A 13,136-nucleotide genomic window follows, 5' to 3' on the forward strand; every position below is an offset into this window, starting at 1 on the left:
GTTTCAGAAAAGGCAATAAAATGATTAGAGCCTTGCGAGGGCTCCCATACAGAAAGATTAAAGAGCTAGGCCTCTTCAGCTGGAAAGAGGATACTAAGGGATATGATAGAGGTATAATAAATTATTGAGTGATAGTAGAGAAAGTGGATAAGCGAAAAGTATACTATTCCCATTAATACAAGAACTAGGCGTCACCAAATGAAATTAATAGGTAGCAGGTTTAAAACAAATAAAAGGAATTCTTCACACCAATGCACAGTCAACTTCTGAACTCCTTACCTGCAGGAGGTTGTGAGGCTGACTATACAATGTTTAAAAGGAATTGTAATTCATGTGTGCTAACGCCATAAATGGTTATTGCCAGGAAGGGTAAAGAATGGTGTCCCTAGCCTATGTTCATCAGAGGATGGAGATGGATGGCAGGAGAGAGATCACTTGAGCATTGCCTGTTAGCTTCACTCCCTTTGGGGCACCTGGCATTGGCCACTGTCGGTAGACAGATATTGGGCTAGATGGACCTTTGGTCTGACCCGGTAGGGCCATTCTTATGTTCTTATATATGTTCTTATGTTCCTCAATAAGAATTTCCCCCTACTGTTACTGACATATTCTTGTCAACTGTCTGAAATGGGCCACTCTCATTACCACTTCAAAAGTTATATTTCCTCCCTTGGTATTCTGCTGTTAAGTGAATTATCTCATTAGACTGACCTCACACTTGGTAAGGCAACTCCCATCCTTTCACGTATTTATACCTTCTCCTACATTTTCCACTCCATGCATCTGATAAAGTGGGTTTTTGCTCATGAAAGCTTATGCCTAAATAAATTTGTTAGTCTCTAAGGTGCCAGAAGGACACCTACTTGTTCTAGCCCAAAAGGAATTACTTTGAGGAAGTTCTATGGTCTGCATCATAAAAGTCAGACTAGGGTCTGGTCTACACTTAAAATTTAGGTCAGCATGGCTACATTGCTCAGGATTTTTCACACACCTGAGTCATGTGGCTATGTTGACCTAACCCCCCGTGTAGGTGCAGCTAGGCTGACAGAAGAATGCTTCTGTTGACCTAGCTACCACTCGCTTGGAGAGGTGGAGCCTCTACAGTGATGTCATGGTGGCCTGCATCTATACTATGGGGTTATTGCAGCGTAGCTACAGCACCGTTGCTATGCTGCTATAGTCCATATCAGAGATGTGGCCTAGATGGTCCCTTTTGGCCTTGGAATCGATGACTCTTCTCACACAAGAAATACTCAGTCCTTCAACATGCAGAATATCATTCGAGACTAAAGGATTCTTCCATTTTAGTTCATTGTTTTCTAGCACAATGTCTTTTTTTATACCACCGTTCTTTTGTATTAATGGCAGGAAGCTCCACTGCCCTTTCAGTTTCCCAATTGCTTGTTATCCGTTTGGCGTGCCACTCTAATACGGAATTCTTAGTTTATTTTAGATAGGGTAGAAATCCCCAGATATGCTGTATCATATTAGTTGGTTTCCCACTGATGCAAATAAGACTTAGGTATGTGCTTAAAGTGTTTTCCAGATTAGGGGCCTGTGAAGGGGTCAGCTGGTGCCTGTGGTGTAGCAGCTCTCTCTTCACTGGGTGTGTGTGTGTCTCCTGCTGGTGGCTGTTCCACCTGTGTGGTAGTCTGCCTTTTCCAGTGATGCGGCCCTCCAGCCAGGTCCCTTCAAATGTAACACTTCTTTGTGTCTTAGAGTTCAGAACTATAACACACAAGAATCCCAAAACAGAAGGAGACAAAGGAGGCTGCTCCCGAGAGGAGGGAGGAACAACTCACCCTATCTTAGTACAGGCCTTTCTGACTGCAAACTCACTGCTGCTAGTGTTAGGCCCAATTCACACACTACATTACAGAGCCCTCTAGCCTGGAAGCAGGACCAGAGGAACCACCCCTTCCCTGAAATTTAAAGTTATAACCTACAATTTTAAACACAGTTTTAATATACCACAATTTGGACCTCACTGAACCTGTATCATTCCTTCATATTTATATGTTGTGAAAGAGCAGAAGACACAACAATTGCTAAAGACCAGAATCCCGGGCCTGTACTAACACTACACAGCACCACACTCCTTGTGCAGTATCACTGAAAATATTGCCTTGTAAATTAAACTAAGTAGAGAGTATGCAGTCTAGATGGAGAAGTCACAAAAGCCAAGAGTCCTGTGGGACTTTTTGTCTTTGCCAGCTGTTCCCTTTTCATTTAAACACCTCTTTTCTCATGGGGACACTAAGTAGGTTTCACTTCCTGTGATTCTTAGGAAATTATCAGCCCGCACTTGGGATGTGTGCAGGGAACTGTATGGAAGATCTCACAAGAGAAAGAAACCCATGGGGATTTATTAAAGAATAAGCCCCCCAAAATATTTCTGGGGTGGGACACAGAAAACAGAGTCAGATTATCTCAACTCCAGTCCCTTAATCCTAAATGTGAATTGACTCAGCTTTGAGGCTTTTAAATATTAACAGAAATACTGCACTTTTTTCCTATGAGTAAGTCCTTCACACTTGCATGGAATTTGTAGTGAAAACTTCAGACCATGTTTCCGAGCAAGATTCCTAAGAGATATGAGAAAACAGGGCACCTTTAATGGAGGGACAGGAGCTGAGATAACTTGACTCCCTTCCCCTGACTCCTCACCTCACACAATGTTTATTTGTAGCTTTCACTTCAAGAATTTCCCGTGTTATTTTTGCCTAGGTGAGCAAAAAGGCAGCTCCGCTCCCTGCACACATAGAGGCATGTGTGGATCACTTCCTAAGACTCACTGAAAGTGAAACCTAGTTTGAGTCCTTATGAGAAATCAGGAATTTCAATTGAAAGGGAACAGCTGGCAAAGCAAAAGAATTCCGTCACCCAATGGGACTTCCCCACACAGACTGAATAATCTCTGGTTATTTTAGCTGTGATGGCAATAATCAAGTCCAATCAGCATGAAGGAGGGAAAAGGCTTAGTGTATAAATGTACACTGGGAAACGCTTTCTCTTAGGCACTCCTCAATCTCTCCCAGACATCCAAGAATAATACAGAAGAACCTTCACTCTCATCACCATGAAGGGAACCTGGGCTGTCGTCCTTTGTTCATTGTTCCTGATTGCAGCTGAAATTCAAGGTAAGAGGCAGCAATATCACAAAAGATGTGTAATGCAGTGAGAAAGCCAGAGGCATGATTCACTGGAAAGCTGTGTAGAATAAATGCTTGGAAATTACTTTTGTGGGAAAAAAGTGATCTTTGTTCAAGGTTTATGTTCTACTGCTGCTCGCAAACATCTGGCCTCTCTGCTTGTGTCTAGAAGGTGTGTGTTGTCCACATAGGACTCAGAATGATCAGCTTGTATTTAGCAGGGAAATATGAGAGTTTTCGGCAGGCTTGGATTTGTGCCCAGATTGTCCCCTAGTTTGTAAGGGTGTGAAATCAGTCTATCAAATTCTGTCTTGTTTTAATCACCGGAGGAAGATGGTTTGAGCCTGATCCAAAGCACATTCAAGTCAGTGGGAACTTTCCCACTGATTTTAATGGGTGTTGGATCAGATCGTTTGTGAGCAACAACGATTTTAGTTCCAACTGCTCATTCTCTCCCATCACTTTTACACCGGGGCGACTCCTATTTTCCATTGACTCGTGTGAGAGCAGAATCAGGTCCTCTGACTTCCAAAAAAGACTGATAACAGAAAAGAAATTCTCAGCTCTGGAAGAAAGAGGTTCAGAAGGGCCTAGTGTAAACAAACAAACGGAGATCAAGGCAAAGAGTGTAGCACATTTTGTGACTTTGTCCTAATGTAAATATGCACATGGTAATATTGCAGGACAAATTACTCTGCAGCTCTGAGGTTGAAATGGAGTGTTTTCAACCTCTTCTCTACTGACTTAAATATATTTTACGGAAAACATCTCAGGTATCTAATATCATTCTAATCTCTCTCTCCCCTGGACCCATTTCTTTTAGGGCAGTTGACCTATGGAAAAGGACGTTGCAGCTGCATAGACAAAGGTTCAGATTTCATTCAGTGAAAAGCCTTAGGAAAAATAGAAGTAATTCCCAAGAGCTCTTCCTGTGACCATGTTGAGATCATGTGAGTAATGACTTAATCACTCAGCTATCACCACTCAGTGGGGCTGTTGTTGCAATGGCAGGAAATATGGGGATTCCTCCCCCCTTTAATGTAACCCAGGTTCTGATGTCCATCTCCATATTACAAGCAAAGCAAAATGCAATGAGGCTAGAGACGAAGGCCCAGATCATCAGCTGGTGTGATCAACACAGCTTCATAGACTCCTATGGAAATACACCAATTGAGGACTAGCCTGGAGGGTGGGATTCTTCAGGGCTCGCTGCCTTGTTTAGTCATTGATCCCAGATCTGAGGAGGAGCATTTTCTGCACTTCCTTAGCACAAGGGTCAATGACTACACAGGTTGTAGGGAATCAGGCCCTGAAGTTAGATGAGAACCTAGATCCCACTTGCTGGGTGCATAGAAATACATTAGGTAGATCCTTCTAATGTTTTAGCTGATTTGAGGTCTTTTGATTTTATATTTGTTCCCAGCTCATGGCGACAATGTAGCGAATCACTCAGCTCACCAAGAGCCGGACTCCTGCTATTCAGACTCTGATCCCAGATGACAAAGACAACGGTGACCTTTCCATTGTATGGAAATGAATTCTGTTTTGCTTGGTTCATTTCAGTGCGACAATGAAGCCCACTGGAGAGCAAAGATGCTTGAACCCTAATTCCAAGTGGGTTCAGAAGATGGTGACAGCCCTCATCAAGAAAAGGTAGGTTTCCCATCCATCTGCAGGGAAAAACTCTCATGGGCTTAGAAGCTCGCTTTATTCATATACCTCCTTGAGATCGAACTTTGGGCTCAATCAATGGTCTCTGCAGTCTCACAGACTGTGGCTAAACCACTGCTCACAGCGTCCTCCGAAACCTGCATTGCAACCCCAGAAAATGGCAGATTTCTTGGGAGACAGTATAAGTTATCTGGGGTATACAGAACTCCGCATTTCAGCAAGACCACCTGCATCACGCAGAAGATCAGGTCAAATGCACTGCAGAGTTTCAAAGAGAAAAACAAGTTAGTTTAAACAGCCTGTGTGTCTCAGACTCAGTACTAAACTAATTTTGGGGATCTTTACCCATGTGTGGGCTTCAAAAGCTGGGAAGAATGGCCATCCATGATGCCTATTGACAAATCACATAATCCTTGAGGACCAGATTGTGCCAGATTTACCCTCGCTGAGTAACACGTTACTCCATAAGCAATCTGATAGAAAGCAATGCAACTATTCACAGAGTAAGGTGCCAATCAGCTTAACATTGGCGTGACAGAATCTGGTCCTTTGAATTTAACCTACTGTTCTACCAAGTACTCGATGGCTTTAGTTTTGATGTGACTTAAACCGGTGTAAATCAGAGTAAGTCCAGTGGAGTGGCACAGTGTAAAGCTAGTGTGAGAGGAAAATCAAGCCCTTCTGTATGTGAAATCTAGAAAGAAACATTCTAATGAAAGGATAAAGTTCCCACTGTGTTTTATTTTGACAGGTCTTCACAAAGCACTCACCGAAAGGAGAAGAGCTAAAGATCACTTCAACAGTGCTTCAGGCTCCCTCTCCAATGAGCAATGAACTTGTCTGTTTCCTCCACCTGGCTCTATAGCTTTTAAAACACAAATGCTGCGGCTGAGGCAAGTTGTTCCCAGCACAAAGTCGTTGCATCCATTAAGGTAACATCTGGGTATGACATCATCTCAACACTGTGATGGAACATGAGCCTGTCACGGCAGGACATGTAGTGAGGCCTCTGTAACCTCAGTAATCCTACTGGCAAACCAGTGACAGTAAAGGCCCAGTTTGTCTTTGGGGTCTCCTGGTGGCTATAAGTGGATTCTGCTTATCTAATTAGCAAATATTTCTTTGAGTCACATGGAGGGGTTATTATATTATTATAATAATCATAGCTTGTAGATAAAAATATTCTCAGGTAGCACACTAAGAATTCCAAGTTAGTTTTTCTAGCAGGTTTGAAATTAATGTAATTCTTAGATATACATGTACCATGTTAATTTATATAATATCACATATGATTGTTGTTCTAGGGTATGTGAAACATTTGCCTGTAGGCTTTATAAATAAAATTGAAGAAGGCTTATAATCTAAAGTGAACCACACTCTGTGTTTAACTGATGTGTAAACAATTATTACATAAATTAAATGCATCTGATCATTAAGAAATGTAATATAAGAAATGACTGTAATAGAATATTCACAAACATTCCTTGTGTTAGACTTCTCCTTTTAAAGATAAACCAATTAAAGTGAATAAAAGACACTAAAAACTGTAACAGCTGCCTTGGAGTTTGTACTATATAATCATTCATCAGCTGAAATTTCATTCATTGTGCTAGATATATTTACAGCTGACTAACTACATCTGAGGATTAATGCTAATATCCTACCATATTAATTTGAAAAAAATACACGTACAGAAAGCTCAATGCTTGTGTACATTAATATGCACAATAGTGAACCAATATCCAGCCAATAGCACTTTCTCAAGTCCTCCTCCTACACCTCTAGCATCAGAACTGCACCCCATCCCCACTCATCTACTTACCTTTCCGTGTCGCCCCAAAGAAAACCCTGGAAGAATAGATAAGCATTGCAGCTTGTCCTGAAGGTCAAGTCTACACATTTGGTCTTTGGCAAAGTGGGGCGGGAAAGCTAGTGCCACACTGAAGGGCACCTCCCTGAAGAGGCTCTGGGCCTGATTCCCGTTTACATGGCGGCTCTTTGCCTTGGTGTGGCAGCGTGAAGGGGCTGAGACGTGTGTCCCTGGTCTGTGACAGAAAGGAGCTGGTCCCAAAAATCAGCACAGGGGCCCAGATCCTCCAGAGTATGTAGGTACCTAATTCCTACTGATTCCAGCAGGAATTCGGTTTCCAACACCTTAGGGGAACTGAGCTTACCGGTCCCAGCTGGAATCCCCTCTCTGCAGGCCAGGGACAGCTCCTTCCCTTTAATACAACGAATTCCTATTAACCAGGAACACTGTAATGAAGCATTCTGCACCTATCACTGTGCCTGCCCCTTCAAGCCCAATCTCTACTGCTGGCCTTGCTGCCCAGCACCCTCAGCAGCACACAGATACTTCCCAGAGCTTTGAAAGGGGACGGTGCATGCCTGCAGGGCAGCAGAGATCAAAACACTGAGCAGAGCAATCAGGGCAAGCGGAAGTCAGTTCTGCCGACAAAACAATCAGCAGCGTCTACACTGGCTCTTTGTCGACAGTAAAGGGAGGGGAAAAGACAAAAGTCTCTCGTAGCGGTGGAAGGTTCTCTCACCAAAACTGGGCGTTTTTCCTGACAAAAGTCCCGTTATAGTGTATACGCCCTTGGTGTTTTGTGGCCAAAAGGCAGTTTTTGGCAACAAAACTTGCTAGTGTAGACAAGGCCTAAACTGACAAACTAAATTGGAAAAAGGCACTCTTAGTCTTGGATTAGTGTGTCTACACAGGGATTTATACCAGTATAACTACGGCAGTATAAATATCCTAGTATAATTATGCCACTAATTTCTCTACATAGACAAGCCCATACTTCTTCTAAACATGTTGGTCTCGTACAGATCTTTATACCAAGCTTAGTGCTGGGGTATAACACGATCCAGTGGCTGTAAACTGAAGATAGACAAATTCAGACCGGAAATAGAGTATAATTTATTAATAGTGAGGGTAATTAACCATTGAATCAATCCAGCCTGGCCCTAAGCAAATGGCAACCCAGGCGAGGAGATCTCCAGTGCCCCCCCATTTGCCCATTTGTTAGAATTTCGAACACCTTATTTTTTATTGCATTTGTAGCCCATTTCACGACTTTGATGCATGATTTATCCCTGTCATATAAGATGATAAATTTGCATGCTAGGATCTGTACAATAAAAACAGCACCTCAAGCCTCGTGCCCCAAACTCCGGCACCCCAGGCTGTCGTCTCGGTTGCCTGCCTTAAATCTGGGCCTGGAAACAATTTACCAAAGGTTGTGGCGGATTCTCCATCACTGTCAATTTTTAGACCACGATTGGATTTTTCTCTGAAAGAGATACTCTAGCCCAAAAGGAATTATTTTGGGGAAGTTCTATGGCCTGTATGACACAAGTCAAATTAGGGCCTGGTCTACACTTAAAGTTTAGGTCGGCATGGCTACATTGCTCAGGGGGGTGGATTTCTCACATACCTGAGTCATGTGGCTATGTTGACCAAACCCCCCCTTGTAGGTGTAGCTAGGCTGACAGAAGAATGCTTCTGCTGACCTAGCTACCGCCCGCTTGGAGAGGTGCAACAGGGGAGGGCAACCTTTTTGGCCCGAGGGCCACATCAGGGTTGCGAAACGGTACGGAGGGCTCGGTAGGGAAGGCTGTGCCTCCCCAAACAGCCTGGACCCCTACTCCCTATCCTCCCCCTCCCACTTCCTGCCCCCTAACTGCGTCCCTGAGAACCACCGACCCATCCAACCCCCCCGCTCCTCGTCCCCTGAATGTCCCCTCCTGGGACTCCCACCCCTGACACCCCCACAGGACCCAACCCCTATCCAACCTTGCCTGCTCCCTGTCCCCTAACTGTCCTGACCCCTTTCCACAGCTCTGCCCTGACAGGTCCCCCAGAACTCCCACACCTATCCAACCCCACTGCTCCCCATTCCCTGACTGGTCCCCCAGGATTCCCACCCCCTATCCATCCCCCACATCTCCTTTCCCATGACTGCCCTGACCCCTATCCACACAGGGGCGGCTCTAGACATTTCGCCGCCCCAAGCACGGCGGCATGCCGCGGGGGGTGCTCTGCCACTGAAGCCGCGGGACCAGCGGACCCTCCACAGGCATGCCTGGGGGAGGTCCACCGGAGCCGTGGGACCAGCGGACCCTCCGCAGGCATGCTGCCGAAGGCTGCCTACCTGCCGCCCTCCTGGCGACTGGCAAAGTGCCCCCTGCAGCATGCCACCCCAAGCACGCACTCGGCGTGCTGGGGCCTGGAGCCACCCCTGTATCCACACCCCCATCCACTGACAGGCCCCCTCGGAACTCCCATGCTTACCCAACCCCCCCTTTCCCCATCCCCTGACTGCCCCACCCCCAGAACCTTCACTCCATCCAACCGCCCCCTGCTCCTTGTCCCCTGAGTGTCCCTTGGAACCTGTTGCCACTTATACAACCCCCTGGCCCCCTTACCATGCCGCTCAGAGCAGCAGGACTGGCTTATTGGAAAGCCTGGGAGGAGGGTGGGCACAAGCTATGCTGACCACATGATGGCATGGATGCGGGGCAGGGGGAACAGCAGGGGAGGGGTTGGAAGAAGCCTCCCTGGCTGGGAGCTCGGGGGCCAGGCAGGACGGTTCCATGGGCCAGATGTGGCCCGCGGGCCATAGTTTGCCCACATCTGTCCTACAGTGATGTCACGGTGGCCTGCATCTATACCCTGGGGTTATTGTAGCAGAGGTACAGCACCGTAGCTATGCTGCTATAGTTCCATATCACAGACATGTCCCAGATCATCACATTGGTCCCTTTTGGCATTGGAATCGATGACTCTTCTCACACAATACTCAGCCCTTCAACTTGCAGAATATCATTTGAGGCTAAAGGATTCTTCCATTTTAGTTCATTATTTTCTAGCACAATGTCTTTTTTTACACCACAGTTCTTTTGTATTAAAGGCAGAAAGCTCCTCTGCCCTTTCAGTTTCCTAATTGCTTGTTATCCGTTTGGCGTTCCACTCTAATACGGAATTCTTAGTTTATTTTAGTTGGAGTAGAAATCCCCAGATATGCTGTATCACATCAGTTGGTTTCCCACTGATGCAAATAAGACTTAGGTATGTGCTTACAGTGTTTTCCTGATTAGGGGCCTGTGAAGGGGTCAACTGGTGTCTCCTGATAGCCACGTGTGGAGTAGCAGCTCTCTCTTCACTGGGTGTGTGTGTGTCTCCTGCTGGTGGCTGTGCTGCCTGTGTGGTAGTCTCCCTCTTCCAGTGATGCGGCCCTCCAGCCAGGTCCCTTCAAATGTAACACTTCTTTATGTCTTAGAGTTCAGAACTATAATACACAAGACCCCTGTGGTGGGTTTTGTACCTCGTCAACCCCTTTGATTCAAGGGGGGTGAGGTTAACCTCTCCTCTCTGCATCTACATCAGTCTTATTACCTCCCCGGTAGTCAGGGCTGTATGGCCCAATGGCCAGATTCCCTCTAAATCAACTTCCCCTGGTAGGATAGTGTGGCCTAGTGGCGGGAGTCCCTATAGTGTGCTCCTAAAGCAGCAGGGCCCAATGGCCAGAGTCTCTCTGCACTTTCTTCCCTTGGCGTGATGGCACAGCCTAGCAGCCGGAGTCTCTATAGTGTGTTCTTAAAGGAGCACAACCTAGTGGCCAGAGTCTCTCTGCCCTTCTTTCCTCTGACAGGGTAGTGTGGCCTAGCGATCGGAGTCTCTATAGTGTGCTCCTAAATCATCATGGCCTAATGGCCGGAATCTTTCTAAATTCTCTTCCCCTCAGGCTATAGTGTGGCCCAGCGGCCGGAGTCCATCCATCTCCTGTAGGGTGAGAGAGGAGTCAGTGAACTATGTTGCCACAATGGGCAGAGGGGGGCTCAGAGACCCTCGGTAGGGGAGCCCAGGGCCCATCTGCTTTCACTAGGCTCCAGTCCAGGGCCCTGTCAGTGACGGTGTGATCTGCCACGGGTCAGTGGGGAATCCTACTGCAACATGCTGCCCTCAGAGTGGTGGTAGATACCACTCCCTTCCCTCCCTGGGTCACTTCCTACCAGGCCTCCCAAACGTAGCAGTCCTTGTAGCATCAAGGTCTTCAGGTTCCTCAGCACCCGGCACTCCCTGGGGTTCCAACAGCTGCCACTCTCTGGGCCTGCTTCCTGGCTCCTCAGCTCTCTCCTGTAAGGGTTACAACTGCTCCTGGGCTGGAGCTTCTGCTGGACATCCTCCTTCCCCAGCCACCAGCCCTGACCAAGAGGTTCTGCAGGCTTTCATGCTTGACTCCCAGTTGGAGCATGCCCAGAGGAGCCTCAAGGGCTTGGCTGTCTCTGCCAAAAGGGAAGGGTTAAGTCTCTCAGTCCCAGCATGGGGACAGTCCGCCCCATCACAAACCCCAAAACAGAGGGAGACAAAGCAGTCTGCTCCCTAAAGCAGCAAGGAACAACTCACCCTATCTTACTACAGGCCTTTCTGACTGCAAACTCACTGCTGCTAGTGTTAGGCCCAACTCACACACTTCACTACAGAGCCCTCTAGCCTGCATGCAGAAACAAGGGAACCACCCCTTCCCTGAAATTTAAAGTTATAACCTACAATTTTAAACACAGTTTTAATATACCACAATTTGGACCTCACTGAACCTGTGTCGTTCCTTCATATTTCATATGTTGTGAAAGAGCAAAAGACACAACAATTGCTAAAGGCCAGAATCCAGAGCCTGTACTCACACTACATAGCACTACACTCCTTGTGCAAAAACCACAAGGAGTTCTTGTGACACCGTAGAGACTAACAAATGTATTTGGGCATAAGCTTTCGTGGGCTAAAACCCACTTCATCAGATGCATGGAATGGAAAATACAGTAGCAGGTATAAATATACAGTATATGAAAACATGGGAGTTGCCTTACCAAGTGGGGGGTCAGTACCCACCCGGTGAAGTGAAGAAACAAACTGACAGAACCAGAAAGGTAACCAGAAGTCACCTACTACAAGACAGGCCTAACAAAGAAAGTAACAGAACGCCACTAGCCGTCACCTACAGCCCCCAACTAAAACCTCTCCAGCGCATCCTCAAGGATCTACAACCTATCTTGAAGGATGATCCCTCACTCTCACAGATCTTGGAGGACAAGCCAGACCTCGCTTACAGACACGCCCCAACCTGAAGTAAATACTCACCAGCAACTACACACTATACAACAAAAACATTAACCCAGGCACCAAACCCTGGAACAAACCCCGGTGCCAATTTTGTCCACATATCTATTCAAGGGACACCATCATAGGACCTAACCACATCAGCCATAGCATCAGAGGCTCATTCACCTGCACATCTACTAATGTTATATATGCCATCATGTGCCAGCAATGCCCCTCTGCCATGTTTGTCATAAACAGATAGCTAAGGGTTAATGTCTCTTTCACCTGGAAAGGGTTAACAAACAACACCTGACCAGAGGACCAATCAGGAAACAAGATACTTTCAAATCTCGATGGAGGGAAGCCTTTGTTTATGGGTTTTGGGGTTTGCTTTGTTCTCTCTGAGTCCTGGATGGGACTAGAGGTGCAACCAGGTTTCTGCCAATCTCCCTGTTACAGTCTCTTATATATTTATATTCAGCAGATAGTGAGTGATTGAGTCGAGAAGGCGGTTATTGACGTACTTTTGGATTGTTTCTTGTATTTGCAACTGTGTATTCTGCTTGGTAGAGTTTAGTGTGTATTGGGCTGAAAAGTTATTTTAAAATTGTATTAATTCTGCTGTGGAGAGAAAGCTTTTTTCTATGTCTAAAGCTGAAAGACCCTGTAATATTACCACTTAGGATTTCACAGAGATAACCTTTACTTTTTTTCCATCTGTGATTGAAAGTTTTTCGTGCTTTTTTAAGACCTGTTTGATTTTTTCCCAGTGAGGTGCAAGGGAATGAGTCTGTTTGTTAACTTAAAACCTAGTTGAGGCTCAAGGGAATTGAGTCTGTACTTACCAGGGAAGTGGTGGGGAGACAGAGAGAAAGAAGGGAGGGGGAAAAGGGGGAATCCCTTTGTTTAGATTCACGGAGCTTGAATCTGTATTGCCTCTGGGTGAGGTGGAAAGCCTCTGTTTTAAGATTCAAGGAGTTTACTTTCCTTGTATTAAGATCCAGGGGGTCTGGGTCTTGGGAGTCCCCAGGGAAGGTTTTAGGGAGACCAGAGTTTACCAGACACTCAAAGATCTGATTGGTGGCAGCGTATCAGATCTAAGCTGGTAATTAAGCTTAGAGGATTTCATGCTAGTACCTCATTTTTGGACTCTAAGGTTCAGATTGAGGAGAGTATACTATGACAATGTACATTGGCCAAACCGGACA

General features: G+C 46.0%; 1 protein-coding gene across 1 annotated transcript; it reads left to right on the top strand.

The window, feature by feature from the left end:
• Positions 1 to 2,800: 2,800 nt before the first annotated feature.
• On the top strand, positions 2,801 to 6,299 carry LOC116817706 (C-X-C motif chemokine 10-like). Its single transcript, XM_032768088.2, is given in 4 exon segments — positions 2,801 to 3,140; positions 3,976 to 4,102; positions 4,716 to 4,805; positions 5,575 to 6,299. Coding segments are annotated over 4 exon segments (315 nt in total). The 5' UTR covers positions 2,801 to 3,079; the 3' UTR covers positions 5,612 to 6,299.
• The last annotated feature ends 6,837 nt before the right edge of the window (positions 6,300 to 13,136 follow it).

Source organism: Chelonoidis abingdonii, chromosome 5 (genome assembly GCF_003597395.2).
Source record: "Chelonoidis abingdonii isolate Lonesome George chromosome 5, CheloAbing_2.0, whole genome shotgun sequence".
NCBI classification, from domain to species: Eukaryota; Metazoa; Chordata; order Testudines; family Testudinidae; genus Chelonoidis; species Chelonoidis abingdonii.